At 53.1% G+C, this 17693-nt stretch overlaps 7 protein-coding genes across 7 annotated transcripts; 5 read left to right on the top strand and 2 right to left on the bottom strand.

Moving 5' to 3' along the window:
- Positions 1–181: 181 nt before the first annotated feature.
- Positions 182–2137, top strand: B0T23DRAFT_376636 (uncharacterized protein). The gene is made up of 6 exons (XM_062836979.1): positions 182–468; positions 598–676; positions 789–829; positions 906–1039; positions 1133–1515; positions 1631–2137. Exons 1-6 carry the CDS (start codon positions 345–347, stop codon positions 1737–1739), a joined length of 870 nt encoding a protein of 289 aa, XP_062693898.1. The 5' UTR covers positions 182–344; the 3' UTR covers positions 1740–2137.
- A 312-nt stretch (positions 2138–2449) lies between these two features.
- Positions 2450–3730, top strand: B0T23DRAFT_427474 (uncharacterized protein; the record flags this gene model as incomplete). The annotated part of the gene is made up of 1 exon (XM_062840062.1): positions 2450–3730. One exon carries the CDS (start codon positions 2450–2452, stop codon positions 3728–3730), a length of 1281 nt encoding a protein of 426 aa, XP_062693899.1.
- Positions 3731–4303: 573 nt separating this feature from the next.
- On the bottom strand, positions 4304–4729 carry B0T23DRAFT_427475 (mitochondrial inner membrane organizing system protein NCU06495; the record flags this gene model as incomplete). The annotated part of the gene is made up of 2 exons (XM_062840063.1): positions 4304–4498; positions 4643–4729. 2 exons carry the CDS (start codon positions 4727–4729, stop codon positions 4304–4306), a joined length of 282 nt encoding a protein of 93 aa, XP_062693900.1.
- Positions 4730–5466: 737 nt separating this feature from the next.
- On the top strand, positions 5467–9881 carry B0T23DRAFT_355396 (Urb2/Npa2 family-domain-containing protein). The gene is made up of 3 exons (XM_062836154.1): positions 5467–5547; positions 5640–8269; positions 8322–9881. Exons 1-3 carry the CDS (start codon positions 5521–5523, stop codon positions 9820–9822), a joined length of 4158 nt encoding a protein of 1385 aa, XP_062693901.1. The 5' UTR covers positions 5467–5520; the 3' UTR covers positions 9823–9881.
- Positions 9882–11704, bottom strand: B0T23DRAFT_376644 (D123-domain-containing protein). Its single transcript, XM_062836980.1, has one exon. It carries the CDS (start codon positions 11542–11544, stop codon positions 10099–10101), a length of 1446 nt encoding a protein of 481 aa, XP_062693902.1. The 5' UTR covers positions 11545–11704; the 3' UTR covers positions 9882–10098.
- A 269-nt stretch (positions 11705–11973) lies between these two features.
- Positions 11974–13051, top strand: B0T23DRAFT_394587 (Pre-mRNA-splicing factor cwc-21; the record flags this gene model as incomplete). The annotated part of the gene is made up of 2 exons (XM_062838137.1): positions 11974–12206; positions 12268–13051. The coding sequence occupies 2 exons, from the start codon at positions 11974–11976 to the stop codon at positions 13049–13051; spliced, it is 1017 nt and encodes a 338-aa protein (XP_062693903.1).
- Positions 13052–13811: 760 nt separating this feature from the next.
- B0T23DRAFT_109085 (uncharacterized protein) lies at positions 13812–17648 on the top strand. The gene has a single exon (XM_062831834.1). It carries the CDS (start codon positions 14107–14109, stop codon positions 17554–17556), a length of 3450 nt encoding a protein of 1149 aa, XP_062693904.1. The 5' UTR covers positions 13812–14106; the 3' UTR covers positions 17557–17648.
- Positions 17649–17693: the final 45 nt, after the last annotated feature.

Below are 17693 nucleotides of genomic sequence, written 5' to 3' on the forward strand. Positions count from 1 at the left end.
TGAAAGCTGCACGTTCACTAATCACTAAAACGTTGTTTCACTGTTCATCGCTTGCCATGCTCGAGCCATGCAACGCTGCAAGCCGTTCGTAGCTGAGCTAGTAACAGCTCGCTTGTGAAAGGAAGCTGTGATGTGGTTGGCCAGACCACCCCCCTCAACGGGCCTGAACCGAACCGAGGTTGAATGAACGACACCAGTGACACCATAACATCACAAGCCAGTCACATTGGGATATGTTCACTAATCAGTAATTCCTTCATTTTGAGACGCCGACATCAAAGTACTTATAGCTTGCTTCACGATATTGAAATATCGGAACCTTTGGCGGCATCTATCGCGACTGCATGAGACGAACAGGCAAGGGCGAAACCAGAGAAGACGAGATCAGAGAAAAGTGGTTATACCTAGGTAGAAAACGAAAGACAGCAACAATGGGTGGAGGAAAGATTGATGTGTACATGGACATCGGTAAGTCAACGCAGGCCTGCTGCCACTTGAACTTCACCTACCTACCTGGTCTAGGTAGGATAACAGAAACGTGGGTGTGCTTCTCATTATTCTCTTTGAGACGACTAACACACACTCTACATACAATAGTGTCCCTATACAGCTACCTAGCCTTCCTAGACCTCCAACAAAATGGTGAACTTCTCAGAGCACACAATGTAGAGGTTGAGTGAGTCTCTCTCCGTGTTTCCATACCATACAAGAAGAAAAGTAACAGAGAAATTTCCTGATCCTGGCGATTACTCAACTAACCACCTGATTTAATCACCCTCTCCATCTAGATTTCATCCTGTTCTTCTTGGGGCTATCGTCGTCGGTTCAGGTAATGTTTCATGCTGAAGCCTATCCGCTGCTATACTCACCTTGACGTTGATGTGAACTAACGGCTGGCTCAAAAGGTAACAAACCCCCCTGGACCCTGCCCGCCAAAGCCGTCTACTTCGCTCATGATGTCCGGCGGTCCATTGCCCGGTTTCCGGGGCTGGTTATCCAAACGCCCAAGGATTTGATGGCTGTTTCCAAGAGTATTGTCGTATGTATCGTCTCCTCGCTTTCTTTTCCTTCCTGACCTTCTCTCCCTCATTTGCTCATCATCAGCCAAACTAACAAAAGAGAAACCAAACAGCCCAACCGCGCCCTCCACTTCATCAAATCCCACCACTCCCCTTCCACCTTTCTTACCATTTTACACTACTTCATGTATCTCTTCTGGTCTCCTCCCAACCTGGACCTGACGCTGCCGGAAAACGTGGCCAAGGCGTTGTTGGAGTGTCCGGCGGACTTTGATGGCTCTACCGCTGCTCACAATGGTGAAGGGGATCATAAGAAGGCGAAGTTGTTCACAAAAGAACAAACAGAAGAGATCATGAAGGGGACTGAAACACCTCAAGTCAAAGAGGCCCTAAAGAACACGACGCAGGAGGCGTTGGATAAGGGGGCGTTCGGGAATCCGTGGATTTGGGTTACTGACGAGAAAGGGAGGCAGGAGCCGTTTTTTGGGAGTGATAGGTATGGTTTCCATATTCTTTTGTTCCTTTGTTCATTCTTCACAGTGTATTTGGCAGAGAAGAAATCGTTGCTGGTTGATGGGGTTGATGCTGACTGACAACGAACTCGAAAACAGATTCCATTTCGTCTACAAGTTCCTTGGCTTGCCGTACCAGGATGTTACGCTTTTGCCTCCTGGTGGCAGGTTGGTGTTATCTGAGGGGGACGACACGGCCAAGTTGTGATGGGACCACCAGGAATTAGCCGTTATGGATAGGTAGATGTTGACATTATTTTGAACCTCGAGAGCACCTCCGACGGACGTGTGGAAGGGATAAAATCATTCGCGGATGAGGCTATCTTTCTGACTGTGAAGGGAGGGACCGCGAAATGCGCTGTTAGATACACCTACTGTAGGTAGGTATGGACTTCATACCTCTAGGCTTGGACTTGTCTGGCGTAGCCGTTCGTGCCTTCTGTTTTCTTAAATGAGAGTTGAGTACCTCGAAGTGGCCAAGAAGGCAGGTACGGTAGTCAACTTGAACGCGAATGAAACGACCTCAGGTATACAATCAAGCAATGGGATCGCTGGCGTTCACATCGTCAATGGAAGCAGGTCGTGTTTCATCTGCCTATCTTTACCTTATATACCTAGAAATCCATATGACCTTCTCCTCGCCCTAAGGATAACATTCGCCTTTTTCAGCATTTTCACCTGCCTGAGTTCTCCGGATCACTCACCGGGAACCACAACCAGATAGCACAATCGATCCTATAGACTCTCGACACCCGGGGAAAGGCACTTATTATCGTCAAGAGAACAACTGTCACAACCGCAACCACAAGACGGCCATCAGCACCATACCGATTAATGGTCTTGCCCACCCGACCTAGGAGCACCTGTCCTCTTAAGCCAACAACACCCTCGGAGAAGGGCATTCAAAACATACCGAAAATGGATCACCACAACCACCATTTTGACCTCCTTCACTTCCCCGGCCAAAACCTCCACTACCACCGCCATCCACCCTCGCAACCGCTACTGCTCTCCTCCAAAACAAACCCGAAACCAATCGATACTCTACGAGTCCTTCGTCGAGTGGCCGCCGCTACCACCGTCACGGTCCCGCCGGTTACTAATCAATTTACACCCACTCCAACCACCACATCAACCACTTCGGCCTTTTCAACTATTTTCACCACCACCAATCGAATACCCAGTACCACCACTCTCTTCTTATCATCCAATACAACCCCTAAAATCAACGCCACCTCTCAATCCTCCCACTCCACCACCGCCTTCCGCCACGAAATCATCCTCCTAGCCCTCGGCATCTTCATCCTAGTTGCCCAACTAGCTCTAATCATCTGGGTCGGCGTCCGCAGACGGCGATTCTCCCTTTCTTCTTCTTCGGGTTCGGCTTGTGCGTATCATCACTGGCACAGGGAGAATTGCCCTAGGGAGTTGAATGGGTTGCAGTTGGATGGACGGGGGAGTGGTCTTGGTTGTGGGTCAGGATCAGGACCAGGAAGAGGAGGAGGGTTTGGACATTGGCATGAAAAAGGTGCAAAGTGTTTGCGGAAGGAAGCATTTGGGGAGAGTCCTTCCAGTCCGATGAGTTCGAAGACGATGGGGCTGAGGGCTAAAGAGGGTATGGAAGAGGAGGAAAACAGGTTGGAGAGTTCTTCTGGGCCTGAGTCTGCGTATGAAGTGGATGAGGACAAGGGAGGGAGAGAGGGTATACGCAGCCGGGGCGACTCTCTTGTCATTGCTGGTGCGCACGAGCTTGTGGAAAGGGTGAGGAAGAGGAGCAATAGCTTGGGCACGTTTCTCGTGGGAACAGGGATAGGAGAAGGACAACATATCGAGATGGTACCTGAAGAGCAGCAGAAGACAGCAACGAGGAAGAGGAGCAATACTTTCACGATGGGATTGGGGAGGAGGATGAGCGATGGCGGTGAGACTGGCCTCAGAGAACGCAAAGGGTCTGCTGCCACTGCCACTGCCACAACCATTGCCAGGGAAGGGAATGCTGAGATGGGTGTTGGAAGAACGAGTGGGCTGAGTGCTGATTTGGGGAGATTTGGAGGGAGGTTTGACGGGACTGAAGAACGTGATGGCGGTGGTGGTGGTAGTAAGAGAAGGCGTGGATCCTGGGTGCAAGTTCTCAGGAGATTTTCTGGGCTGGGTGACCAACATGGAGTGCAAGACCCGGAGAAAGGAGGCTATTGGTAATGCTAGGCCGAGGGAACTTGGAGATAAAGTTGCCGTGGTTGGATACCTCGTATGACTGAGAGCACCTCATTTTCCCAATTAAACTTTAGTTGTTGTATTTTATTCAAGTCCTTGTCGAATGCTCGCTTGTGGACTGATGTTATCTTGGCCTACTGAAGGCTCTCTATCAGCTTGGGTCTGTTTGGGTAGATAGTAATGAGATTGGTCTATTGTTCCTGTCAGTCGCTCGTCATACAAACCCGAACATCCACAGCAGTTGCATGTCATCCACGCCCATCTTTCTGTCAGCTGTCTCCTACTCTATGTCGTTGAACGTTTTGGTTGTACACACAAAGGGAATAATCGTAGTCTCTTGCTTGTGGGGGGGAATCCGCGGCTCCGTCTCGTCTGTCTGGGTCTCTGGGTCTTTGGCGCATCGTGACTCCTCTAGCATTGTCTCTTGTCTCTTTCGCTCTGCCCCGAACCTAAGAATGATAAGACATCCCTTCTTTTCCCTTGGCCGTCTCCTCCAACACCGAGTACTCCGAATCAAGCTTTTTGATCTTCCTCCTCCTCTCAGTTCAATTGACCGGCTTAGGCCTGGGCACGGATTTCCCTGGCGGCCTGCTTCAGGCTGGTGTTGCACTCCTCATACGCGCGGCCGGCACCGAAACCGACGCCGACGAAGGCGGGCCACGCCCTCCGCTTGAAGATGAGGACGGAGAAGACGACACCGAAGCCGAGGCCGAGGGTGGACTTGATGAGGAGGTTGGAGAGGCAGCGGTCCCACTAGCGATTGGCACCGTTGTTAGCAAAGCCGGCACAGCGCAGATGAAGCTATCTAGATGGGACCCAATGCGGGGCTTTGCGCCCAAGGCCGTGGGAGGTTTGTATCCGAGGCCTGGAGCAATTGTGCAATGGGGGGAAGCTCACCTTCTCGTTGAGAAGGGCCTCGCTGACGGGACGCGTCATGGCGGTCGAGGGGGCAGCGGCCACGGGGGAAGAGGTCGAGTCGGACATGGTGATGATGTGTGGGTTTGGTGGTTTGAAGCTCTGCAGGCAAGAAAGTCAGAAGATTGAAGGCGCGCGAAATCGAGAAGTGGTTGGACGAGGCACAATGGTTGGTTGGAGCTAGGTTGTTAGGTAGCGAACTCTGCTTGGTCTGTTAAGCTAGTAGACCTGAGACACGGCAGCTACAGGTCCAGCCCATAGCTGTACCTTGGCTATGACATAGCAGAGGCATAGCATGGACACAACATGGACAGAACATGGACAGAACATGCCGATAGCTACCTGTCTCGGGCTAAGGCTTGATAGACACATGCTTCGAGTCGAGATGGCAGACGGACATACAGACCTGTTGTATATGCGTAGCGAGTGCCCTCTGGACGAGGGTGGAGCAGCAGACGAAGACAGATGAAACACGCGACCTTCAACTGTTAGCAGCAGACGTCGATGATGTTATTTTCCCTCGGGAGATGTTCCCAGCGCAGGCCCGGCGAGGGAGCGGATTGCGGATGGACCCCAGCAAGTGCCAATTGGTGCCTTTGTCCTTCGTCGGCTGTCTCCGTCGTCACCCGAAGGCGGTGACCAGCTCTCGAGTCTTGGCGCAATTGATTTCCCTGACAAGAGTGGGTCCCGGGCCAGAATTGGGACGGCAGAATCCTGGGAAATTTTGGAGATGGTGCTGGGGCGGTCAACAGTAACACAGCTACACCTTCCACTAACACTTCAGCTGGTCAAGCATCACTCTTTCTCGGTTTGTCGCATTATGCATTTTGGCTTTTAAGATACCCAATTTCTACTTCAAAATGGGTGTGAAGAGCGCAGAGTCTCGGGTAAGTGGACGTCGCTTCACATTGACAGCTTACTGTGCCACCCCAGCCAAAGAGAACACTTCCACTAACACCACCGCCACCACCACCCATAGACAGGCGAGGTCGCCCTCATCAAGGCCATCCGCGCACTCGACGGTAACAGCGCCGACACCATCGGCCAAAGACTCGAGACAGTATGGAACACATTATCGAAACACAGGGGAGGTAGCTTCCATGCTGCCGAGGAAATGCTGCTGCGATGGCTCCTCAAGAACATGTCTGGATCCGCCCCCATCAACGACCAAGTCCGACGCTTTCCCCTATCATGGAATATCATGGGCGCAGTTTTCGCCTGGATCCCACTCTTTTCCCTAGCGAAGTCGCTCGCCGACCGACGATTCATTTCCGTCCTGCAACAGACACTCAAGGACATCTCGTCACCACAAAGCAAGAAGGGAGACTCGGATGTCGAGATGAAGGATGCTACATCAGACGAGACTGCGCAGAACTCGAGGAAACGAAAACGGACAACAGCCGCCAAATTCGATCTCAATAGTCAACAACAAGTCGCAGGATGCTTACAAACCGCCGAGGCTGTCTTCGAAGCTCTCCGAATCCTTCTATCACGATGCGACATCAAGTCAACCGACGGGCTGCCGAGCAATCGTATGGGTGCCGAACACATCAAGTCGCTCTTCTCTTCATCTGCTTCGGATGTTATGCAGATGCTGGTGCCAATTCTTTCCATCTGCAATCTTGCCGCGAAAAGCGATGAGCTCGAGTCGTCCAAGGAACAAAGCACATGGATGTCCACTTTCTATACCCTCTGGGACCTCCACCTCCAAGGTCCCGAAGATGCTTCGGCCGTCGCTGTCTCGCTGTCTGGCTTGGGCGCCCATCTCCTCAGCAGACTGACGGCCACACGGCGCCACCCTTCCCTTACTATCGACACCACCGTACAAGAGCAATGGGCCCGGGACCTCCGTCGCTTCCTCACACGAAACATGATCCTCCCTGCACGAGCGGCCTTCCTAAACAACCGGGCTCAGGATGTCATCCAAGTCGCTACCCAGATGTCCTCCGACTTCGCCTCTACCAACTACCCTGTTCTCTTCGACCTCGTCACCAGGGCACCGCGTGTGCTAAGCGAAAAGGCGACAAAGAAAGATTACGAGGAATGGATACAGGCTGTTTTTGATGGAATCCTGGCAGCTTTGAAGGGTGCCGACGCCAGCAAGAGCCAACCTGCTGTTGAAGCTGTCCTGGAAATGGCGGCAGACCAGCAGCTGCCTCTATCAGCCGAGAGCCTGCGCTCTGTGTGCAAGGCATATGGACTTCAGGGGGACAAGCTCAACTGGAAGCTCCACCTTTCCATCGCTAAGCTAAACCCGGATGTGTTCTTGGTTACGCAAGAAGGACAGGTGCTTCTTGACCAGGCTCTCGCGCACACTTTCTGCACAAGGGAGAAGGAGGCGGAGAAGTTTGATAAGGCGACCGAGTTCCTCATCCACCTAGTCAATGGCCATGCTCGGGCTCGTGACCTGCAGGGATTCATCAAGACATGGCTAACGTACCTTGACAAGAACGAGCCAAGCGGGTTCCCTTGGACAAGTGGCCAACTGGCGAATGCCGTGGCGAAAACCGTTGAACAATCTCTTACTGTTGGTCAGTTAGTGGATATTCTTAGCTGGGTCGACGGGCAAAAGACAAAACAGAAGGGTGTTAAGTTGATTATTCTTGCGGCTATCGCAAACGGACTGTCCCTGGAAGCATATATTGATGCTGCCAACATGCGCACGCTCGAAATCGCCTCCAAGGAAAAGTTTGACAAAAAGGATAAGTCCGTCATCTCTACAGCTCGGTGGACTGTTGCTGAAAAGGCCATCAGCCGGGCGACTGTAGCAGATGCCAAGTCTGTCTGGGGAAGCGTTCATTCGAACCTGAAGACTACGCTCAAGCGTTCGGAAACATATTCTCCAGAGGCTTTTGCTGCATTCAAGTGTTGCGCGGCAGCTTGGGTGAAGCTTGCTGATGATGACGAGGCAGCCTCTCTGACCAGCTCGTTTGTTGACAAGCTAGACAAGAAGGATGATACCAAGGGTACCTCCAAGGGCGACGAGAGCTCTGTTAGCAAGAGTTCCTACACGACTTGGATTCTTGAAGGGTGCCCTCACCTGGTCAGCCTTTTGACAAAGAGGCAATCCGCTTTCCCACCAACACTAATCAGCGCCCTTACTCCCTCTGAAAAGGACGAAAGCCGAACCCTGGACAGTGTTCAAGTGTTGGCTCAACAGATCTTGGAGAATCAGAACATTGTTGGCAACGAGAAGATTATTGGTGGTCTGGTTGATAAGACCATTTCACTCATCGAGACCCCCAAGGGCCCGGAGTCTCTGATTGTGGCAAGAGGCGCGATACAGCTTTTGCTCGAGGTGCCTATGGAGGCATTAACCAGACAACAGAGGGAGTCTATCATGAAGAGGCTGATCTCGCAGGCCAAGAAGATTGTGGACAAGCCCAAGCATGTTGATGCGCAGTATTGGTCACTTGTGCTGAGCTTGATGACCAAGCTCATGTCAAAGCCCACATTTTACGAGGATATGAAGTTCGACGACCTGGAGACGGCTGGCAGGTGTCTCCGGAAGATCTACAAGAAGTCCGAAGAAAAGGGGTCAACGGAGACAATCCTCCAAGAGCGTGAGGACTACCGTCTCTTGGAGGCGTTGGCTACGTCAACCATACGGTATGTCAAATATGAAATTGTTTGCTCGTGTGGTGCACTAACACGAGAACAGACAGATGTGTGTTGCCTACCCCGAAGAGCGTGAAAAGGCTTATATCGCCAATGCCTTGACCGTGCTCAAGTCCGACTCTGAAGAAGCCTACATCGCCCCCCGTCTCGTTTTACTGCGTGCGTTTATCTCTGTGGCCAGGGAGAACGAAAAGATTAAGGATCAAGCAGACTCTCTTAACCTGCTCGCTACAGTCAAGCCCATTATCACGTCCAAGAAGTGGCGTGGAAAGAAGCTGCTGCCCTTGCTGCTGGCTTTGGAAGCCACAGATGTCCTAGAACCCAAGGATGTCAAGAAGAAGTTCTCTTCTGCAGTTGATACCCTGCTCAAGGCTAGCAACTGGCTTCTTGAACATGGCTACCAAGCTGGCTGGGAAGTCCGCACCTTCATCGCCAAGCATTTCAGGGAAGAGCTGGGCGCACCTCTTCAGATCGTCACCGGCGCTCAAGCGACAGCCGATGACAGTGAAGAAGAGGGCAACGATGCCGAGAAGCTAGGCTCGGTGGCCGCAGCCTTTGAGAAGCTCTCAGTGCTGGAGTATGTCGATGTGGTAGTCAGCAGCGTTGACGAAGACACCAAGCTCGGTTATCTCAAGGAGCTCCTCCTTGGGGAGAGCGAGACCTCTGACGGCAGCAGTCGCCTCCTTATCGTGGAGAGGCTGATCCAGCACATCAGCGGCACTCGCCCACCTGTCCGCGACGACTCCTCGCAGGGACACTTCGATCTAGCCCATGCCCATACCCTGCTCTGTAGCAGGCTTTCCCACGCAACCAACTCCCCAGCGCAGTTCATCCAAATCGCCAAGATCGTCTACCTCCTCCTCGACAAGAAGGCCAACTGCATGACCCAGTGGAACATCGACTCAACCCTCAGCGCCGTGTCCGCTATTGCCTGTGACGTCTCGTCTACCACCATGCTCACCACCACCCCCAAGACCTACGAATCCCTCTGCCACCTCGTCGAGATCGTTATCAAGCGCCACAGAAAGCGTCTAGACGGACACTTCCACATCTTGATCCCTGCCTTACAATCCCTCCTCCGCCGACTCATCTCATCCGCCTCCTCCACGTCCAACGCCCCTTCGCTTTTGTCGGACTCAACAAAGGAACGTCACGCCAAGCTTTTGTCGAGGCTCCTGACGCTCATCACTGAACCGACCGTTGCTTCGGTCTCTTCCCGCTCCAACACTTCCACCACCACCAAGGATACTGAACATCACAACTACCAACACCAACCCCTCGACAGCGAAAAGGACAAGGCCAAGCGCTACGCCGGCCAGCACATGTATTTGGTGCTGATGGCGTACGTGAAGCTGCAGCTGGAGTTTGTGGTGCCCCTGGTGGTGAGGGAGCAGCTGGAGACGGGCATGTTTAGTATTGTGGATATCACGCCGGCGGAAGGGGAGTTGAGGATCATGAATGATGGCATGGATCCAAGTGGACGGGTGATTTTCAGGGAGATGTATAAACGGTGGGAGAGGTTTGGAAAGTGGTCGGGTGTGTGAGGTGGGGTTAAGGAAGGTAATTTGGGAGTTGAGAAGGTCAGTCAGTCAGGCAGGGTATGGGTTGGAAAGGTGTTGTTCTTGTTGTTGTGAAGATATTGTATATGTGTGTAAAAATAGAAAAGATACCAATTTTTAGTAACCTATCCTAACCTGGAATGCCTTTTCCATTTGATTTTGGTCGCTTGTAATATACCTGAATGAATTGACACCTTTGTATAGCCTTTCAAAAATCCCATATTCCTGATGTCCTTGATGTCCAGATGATCTTCGCTTCGCTCAGCTGCTAGAACCACCTCCCCTCTGCTCCTGTAACCTCTGCCACTCCCTAGCAAACTCCCTCATGCCCCCCTCGCCCGCCATACTAGCATCCACCACATCCTTCGGCATCTTATGCGCCGAGTACTGCGGTGAGCTAAAGTTGTACGCAGCCGGATCATCCTGCTCCACCAGCCTCAGCTCAACCTCGTACTCCTCTTCGTGCTCATCGTCCGTCGTCGTCTCATCATCATCAAAGTTATTCTGCTCGTTGTCGTCCTCCTCTTCTGGTTCCGTAAGGTTATCATCTCCCCCAGCAGCAGCAGCAGCTCCCGTAGCAGAAAACCGTAACCTCACTGTCTCCTCCTTCTTCTCTGGTGTTGACTCCGCCGTCCCCAACACAGGCATCTTGACCTCCGCCTCCAACAACTCCTCCCACCCGAACAAAATCGTATCCGTCCGCGGCGCCCACGGGTTGATATCGATCAACCTCGCCCTCGCCAATCTGCTTCTAGCCTCCGAGGTTTCGTCATCGTCACTCTCAGAGTCGGACCGGTATGCGGCCTCGGGGATATACACGTCAAACACAAACGACGAATCGGGAAACGTGTACTTGAGCTTGGTGTTGAACAGCTCGCGACAACGCGCGATGATGGCCGGCCGCAAGCTGCGCAGGAAGGCGTAGTAGTTGAGGTCTCGCTGGGTGATGGCGATGAGGTTGCGGTCCTTGACGAAGCAGCGGAATTCGAGAGACGGGAGCGGGGAGAAGAAGGAGCGGAGGACGAGAACGGGGGTGAAGCCCTGGGGTTGTTGTTGCTGCGCTTGCGCCGCCGCCGCCGTCGAGGAGGGGGGTTGTGGGGTGGTTGTCGTCGAGGGGACGCAGTCGTCAAAGGCGTGATCGAGATCGTGGCTGATGAAGGACGAGGACTTGAGGAGGATGTAGACGTCGTTGGCCGAGGTGCATTTCACCGTGTTGGGGTGGCGCGAGATCCAGGTCGCGTCCTTGGGCGAAGACCAGTTGAGCTTGGGGGCAGCGGCGCCGCCGAGGGCCTTGATGGCTGCGTTGATGGCGTTGTGGAGGTCGGGGAAGCGCTTGTTGGGGGGCAGCTTGGCAGGCGTGGAGTCCTCGTCGTCCGAGTCCGAGTCGTTGTCGGCGTCGCCGGGGTTGCGGGGAGGAGCGGGTATCTCGGAAGAGGGGACGGTGGGCTCCCAGTCGTCATCGTCGTCAGAGTCGTTCTCGTTGCCCGGCTCGTCGTCGGCCAGGATGATACCGTCTTCGCGGATGTACGAGATGAACTCGCGGCTGAGCGGGATCACGCGCGAGCGGATGCATGAGGTGCGGTACTTGGGGAACCAGTAGTCGTAGGAGCAGTGGAGGATGTGGTCCCGCGTGACGGGAGGGAAGGTGATTTGGCCATCTTGTTGCGGCGCGTTGGCGGCTTCTAGGATGCCATCGAGAGCAGGCATGGTGAAGGTGTTTGTTGAGGGGGTGTCACGTCTGGATGATGTGTTCGGAGTTGCGCAAGAGGTCGTCAAGGTCGCTGCGGGGCAAATGTTTGAACAAACTGTGGAAGATCCGCTCGGGCGATCCAACGCAAAGGGACTTTTCCTTCTGCAAAGAAAATCGCACCCCGCAGGGTCGAGAATTCGAGAACGTCAGTGCCCCGCTCGCTGAGTGACCCCACATATCAAGCTGGATCCACAATTCTGCCGGCGCATTCCAACCCCAACTCCAACTGCGAACTGTTGATAACCTTTCACCGCCTTCAGTGAGCGCTACCTCGATTGATCACCGCCCAGGACTGGCCAACTGCTTTTCTTCCCGTTACATCATCATCATCATCAACAACAACAACAACACCAACAACATCATCATATCCCCGAAACTGACCAACAATGTCCGATAATGTCGGTCTTTCCACGCCGCGTGGTAGCGGTACCTCTGGCTATGTCCAGCGGAACCTCGCCCACTTCCGCCCGCGCGACAACTACCAGTCCTACCCACCCAAGGACTTTGACAGCCTAAAACACCAACCGCGCCAGCCAGACAAGGGCCTTCTCGAGCACGATCGCAAGCGTGAAGTCGAAGTGAAGGTATTCGAATTGCGCGACAAGTTGGAAGAAGAGGGGTGAGTTGGCTTTGTGGACCCATCTCCAGCACCTGCTGCTGCTTGCTAACACCGGTGGCAGCGTCGAAGAAGATGAAATCGAAACCCGCTGCGACGAACTTCGCCAGAAACTCCTCGCGGAAATGGAGCGCAACCAAAACAGTCGCGGTGCGCCCACCGGTCCCCGCAAGAACTTGAAGATGCACCAGGTCCACGAACTAGCCGACGCCAAGATCAAGGAGAGCGAGCGGTTGCGCCAGGCGCTGAAGATTAGCCGGGACTACCAAGAGGGAAGCCACTGGAAAAAGCAGGAAGAGAGGCTGAAGGGTGCACTTGAGCGGGAAGCAAATGGTGACAGCAGCAGCATGCCGCCCCCGCCTGCACCAACTGGGCCGTCTGGTGGCAATGACCGTGGTCGTGGTCGTGGTTATGGTCGCAGGGATAGGGACGAGGGCAGACTCAATTCTAGGGAGCGCCGCGCTCCTCCCAGGGATTGGGACAGGCCGCCAACTCCGAGAGGAAGGGGTGGAAGAGGTGGAAGAGGAGGGAGGGACAGGGAGGTTGACAGCTATCGAGGCGCCGCTGGAAGGGACAGGAGCAGGAGCAGAAGCCCCATCAGGGAGAGAAGTCGTACGAGAAGCCCAGTCAGGGATACGGGCCGGTCTAGAAGCCCGGTGTCGGAGAGGAGCCTAAGCAGGAGCAGAAGCCGCAGCAGGAGCTACAGTCGGAGCCGGAGCCCACCCCGTAGAAGGGTTGCGGACAGCCAGGATCGCAGCCTAAGCCGGAGCAGGAGCAGGAGTTACAGCCGGTCTCCGGATAGGGATCGATATCGGGAGAAGTACAGGAATCGGGACGACCGCGATTAGCTTGGCGACTGAGAAAGAGTCTCGATGTGGGCTGAGCCATTCACGATTAAGCGAGAAGATAAACGACATGAGTCCGAATCAATTACACAAGGAAGTTCCAGGGCTCGCGATGTCCACATTAGGAGTTGCGGCGTTTGATTCGGATGAGAACTTGATAAAGGGCGAATCGAAACCAATTTCAGCTAGGGCAAAAGTTGGCAAAAGCATCGGCGTTCAGGTACGATATGAGGGCGCCGTCTAGGTGAAGACGGATTATTGTGTGTTATCACGTATTCATGAATCCCAGTCATTCTCTATTCTGGCCAAACGGACATTAACGTCGGCATTGCTTGAATTATAAGGCAATGAGGAGGTTTTTGAGCGAGGTGAGTACCAATCATTTTCCACAGAGAGATGACCGAACTGGTGTGAAAACGAAAAGCACATGACGTTAGCTTTCGAGGTACATGATCTACGACATAAATCCCATACAGCCCTAGTTGTGTACTTGGAGTACTTCAAGGTACTAATTCAACAACTTGAGAGGGAGTTAGAAGGACAAATTGGGCGCGCAGTATAAGCCCTGGGCGTAACTACACTACTGCACGTTGTCCAACACACTACCAGATCACGCTGCAGTAGACTTGTAGAAAGCGGGTGAGCTAGCTATAAGTGAGTGATTAAGACTGGTTGGTTGTAAATTATTGGGTGAAAAAGAAGGGGTCGACGAGGTGGCGGTCTTGATATCTTTCCTACCACTGATTACTTCAACTGCATGCCCTGTTGGGTCTACATCAATAATACCTTTGCCGAATATCGATAGCAAAGTCAATTTAGCGACTTTGCTCCTGCCCTGAAGCACGTCCGGGATTCAGTGGTTTACGGCGCGTCATGCAATGTACTGCTGGCGGCTCTGTCCCTGGGCCTCCCCGCCGTTGACAACACCTCTCCACCCCACCCTACTTTGGAGACATCAACATCATCAACAAGCACAGTTCTTCACATTCCTGGGCCACACCTAATGGTCCAGTGACTCAAGTTCCCCGTTCACAGATAGGTCTGGCTACAATTCACACATGCCAGAATTTGAGAACAAGGGTCCGCAAGGTGCAAATCGCGACGGCGAAATGGAGCCCAGGACCGGACCTCAGCCGCTTTCGCACCGACGACCTGGGAACCGAATAATCAAGAGCAATAGCGTGAGTGCCGCGCTTCATGACTACCTCCACAACAACCCTGGGGGATTCGATATGCGCTTTTATGCCAGGCGGTATGGCGTTTCGGTTGGCAGTCTTACAATGAGACTGTGGAGGGAGAAAAGGAAGAAGAAGGAGAACGATGCAACCGAGGCTCTGGACAGTGATGAAGAGACCATGGAAGGTTCAAGGATTGAGACACCGGCAGCGTTAGCAAGGCCAACAACGGCAACAGGACCAGAGCGACAAAGCCTCACATTTCCCATTCCCAAGCCAGGCAAGAAAGCCTCTCGAGAAGTCGTAGAAGCCGCCTTTGACGAATACCTTCACAGCAGTCCCCCGGTGTCTGGCCTTGACATCGCTAAAAAGTACGGTCTACATCCGAGCACCATGAACAAGAGGATAGCTTTGACGAAAATGTCGAAGGATGTTGCTAGAAGTCCTGGGGATAGCGGAAAGAAAACCAGGAGCGAAAGGGCAATCAACCTGAGGAGTAATCCTCCGAGTTCACGTCGACAACAAGAAGCCGGAGTCAAGCCTGGTATTCCAGGCAAGAGCATCCCGCCGCCGCCACCGCCACTACGACCACCACCAACAGCAGCAGTACCGACACCAGCACCAACCTCTGCAAGTGGACCAAAACAAGCCAGAAGTCTATCCACACTAAGAGCAAGAGTAGATCGCATCAACTCTGCCATGGAGTACATCATCCAAAATCCCGGTCATTGTTACAAGCACGTCGCCAAAAGATTCGGCGTGGGTCGTCGGACGCTCTTCGGCAGGGCCGCTAAGTTGAGAGCAGCCGGTATCAATGTCCCATCCTCAACGATTCCAGGAAGGATGCCAGCAAAGCGGAACACCTACATTACTACTGGTGGTAGTAGTAGTAGTAGTAGTAGGCATGGAGATGTACAAGTCCAACAACAACGACAACAACGACAACAGCCCAGTGGAGGCTCAGCGGAAAAGGCAATAGCAGCGGTAATCAGAGCCAGACGCAGCACAAGCCAACGGCCACGACAGGACCAAGGACAAGGTGAAAGTCAGAAACAGGACCCGACAGAAAAGAAGAAGGAGAAGGAGAAGGAGAGCGCGTCACAGCCACGACCACAACCACAATCACATCAAGAGCGAGAGCGAGGGCGAGGTCTAGGTCTCAGAAGCAGCAGCCGAATCAAAGCCGCCGCACAGACAAGCGTGAACGCCGGGGTTAGCAGCAGCAACAGCAACAGCACCAGCACCAGCACCAGCAACAGCAGCACCAGCAACAGCAGCAGAAGCAAAGAGAAATGTAACAACGACAACAACCCTTTAGACTACATGTCCAGAGCTGAGCGATGCGATGCTGCCTGGGAGGAGTACCTCTGCAGCAATCCGCGGCCGAGCCTCCTCTATTTTGCGAGGAAGTATGGAATTCACAAGAGCACCTTGAGCGCGAGGAAGGGGGCTTTGAAAAAGCAGGGGGTGGATGTTGATCTGTTATTCATGGATCCTGTCAAAGCCGATACTAATGGTAATGCTATTGCTAGTGGGGCCGGCAGGGGAAGGATGACAAGGGTTGAGGACTTGATAAGCGACTTTGACTTGGAGGAACTGGAGGAATCGGAATCGGAATTGGGTTCGGAGGCGAATGATGGTGGTGACGATGAGATCATTGACGCTGAGAGTAACGTCACCTCACCTCCGTCGTCAAAGCTGGTATTGGCACGACGTCAAAGTATGCAACTGTCTGATATCCAGGAACGATACCTGGTGAACTGGTACCTTCGCGAAGAGTCACTAGGGAGAGGAGCACCGAGTCGTGCTAAACTGACTAGCATGGCATTGTCGTTATTATTTGACGGGCAGGAAGTGGACTTGGATCTCCAGGATGAGGAATGGTTGGGTATTTTAATCCAACAGTTTTTGGAACGGAATCCGGATATCAAATTGATAGTTGGAAGGGCGGAGGGTGAAGATGGGATATGGGGTGAGGAGGTAATGGGGGGGCTTGTGCCAGCACAGAAGATGAGGAAGCCCAAGGATGGCGTGAGGATGTTATGGGGACCAACAGCTGCTGAAGCAGCAGCGGCAGCAGCGGCGATGGATTACATCCCTGACGAGAATGACGATGAAGGTGATTGGGAAGACGAAGAAGAATCCGATTCCGAGCAGAGCGAAAGTGATGAATCAGCCACCGACTCCGAAGACTCCGAAGAGGACGACTCTGACTCCGACTCTGATCCTGACTCTGACTCTGACTCTGACTCTGACACCTCGACCAGCACCTCAAACGACAATCTCTACAACCAAGCCTTCGTCGAATCCCTCTTTGTCAAACTCGAGTCCACACCCTCTCCGCCTCTACTATCACCTGCAGCAACAGTGGCAGTGGCAGCGACAGAAGGCGGACACGAACATAGTAACCTTCCAACACCACAATCCTCCCACGACATCCAACAACACTATCTCTCTGCTCTACATAACTCCCAGTCAGCGACGCAGACTGTCCAGATTGTCAAGACCCTGTGCCTCAAAACCGGCAAGGCTCTGGACCTCAAGAATTCTGCGCTGGAAGCCCTAAGGGAGAAAGCGGACCGGTTAGAGAAAGAGGCCGGGGAGTTGAAGAAGGCCATACTAGAAATCACGGCGGCGGCGGCGGCGGCGGCGGCGGCGGCGGCGGGAAAGCAGGATGGTCTTCTTCTTAATCCTAGCCCCGATCCTGGTTCTATGTCTAGTCCTCCTCTGGGACTGTTGTCTTCTGAAGAGCGACATGAACGGGAGGAGGATCAGCAGCAGGAGCAAGAGGGGCAGGAAGGAAAGAGGTCATCGTCTTCAGGAAGCATAAACATGAGTTCTGTCAGCGATGTAGATGCAGAAAGGGAGATTTTGGAGAGGGTCACCACCACCACCACCACTGATAAGGGACTAAGGGCATCGTCATCATCGATAACACCTCCTTCTGAACTAGAAGAAGTGAACTCAATGCAAGAGAGTGTGCACGGTGGAAGTAACGAAGCTGGTGGTCAAGGAAATGGGGAGAGTGAAGAGAGTGAAAGTGGCTGTGACAATGAACACAAGGGAAGCGACACTAAAAGCCCAAGTTTTCTCACTGATGATACCTCAACAATAGTGCTGCATGACAATAGCAGGAAACGGCGCCGCATGGTGGATATAGAAATTGTGCTTGAAGCAAAGAAAATGCTTGGCTTTGCTGCTCACGATGAAAGCATAGGGCCATGGACAGGGGCATACACAATCGGGCCTGGGGCGCCCGGGAAGAAGAGGAGGAGGATCACGGAGCGGAACAGGCAGGGAGGGGGAGGTTCTCATGTCACGATACCGCTATAGCGCATATTAGCAGTAACGCATCACATCACAGTCAGTGTGTGTGAGAGATCATAGTGCTTGCTACCTCTACTTATTTGTATCAAGTGGCTGACGATGTTCAGGTTTATTGTAAATATAATCCTAGAAAGCAAAAAGGT

Source organism: Neurospora hispaniola, assembly GCF_033458365.1.
Source record: "Neurospora hispaniola strain FGSC 10403 chromosome Unknown B0T23scaffold_3, whole genome shotgun sequence".
NCBI classification, from domain to species: Eukaryota; Fungi; Ascomycota; class Sordariomycetes; order Sordariales; family Sordariaceae; genus Neurospora; species Neurospora hispaniola.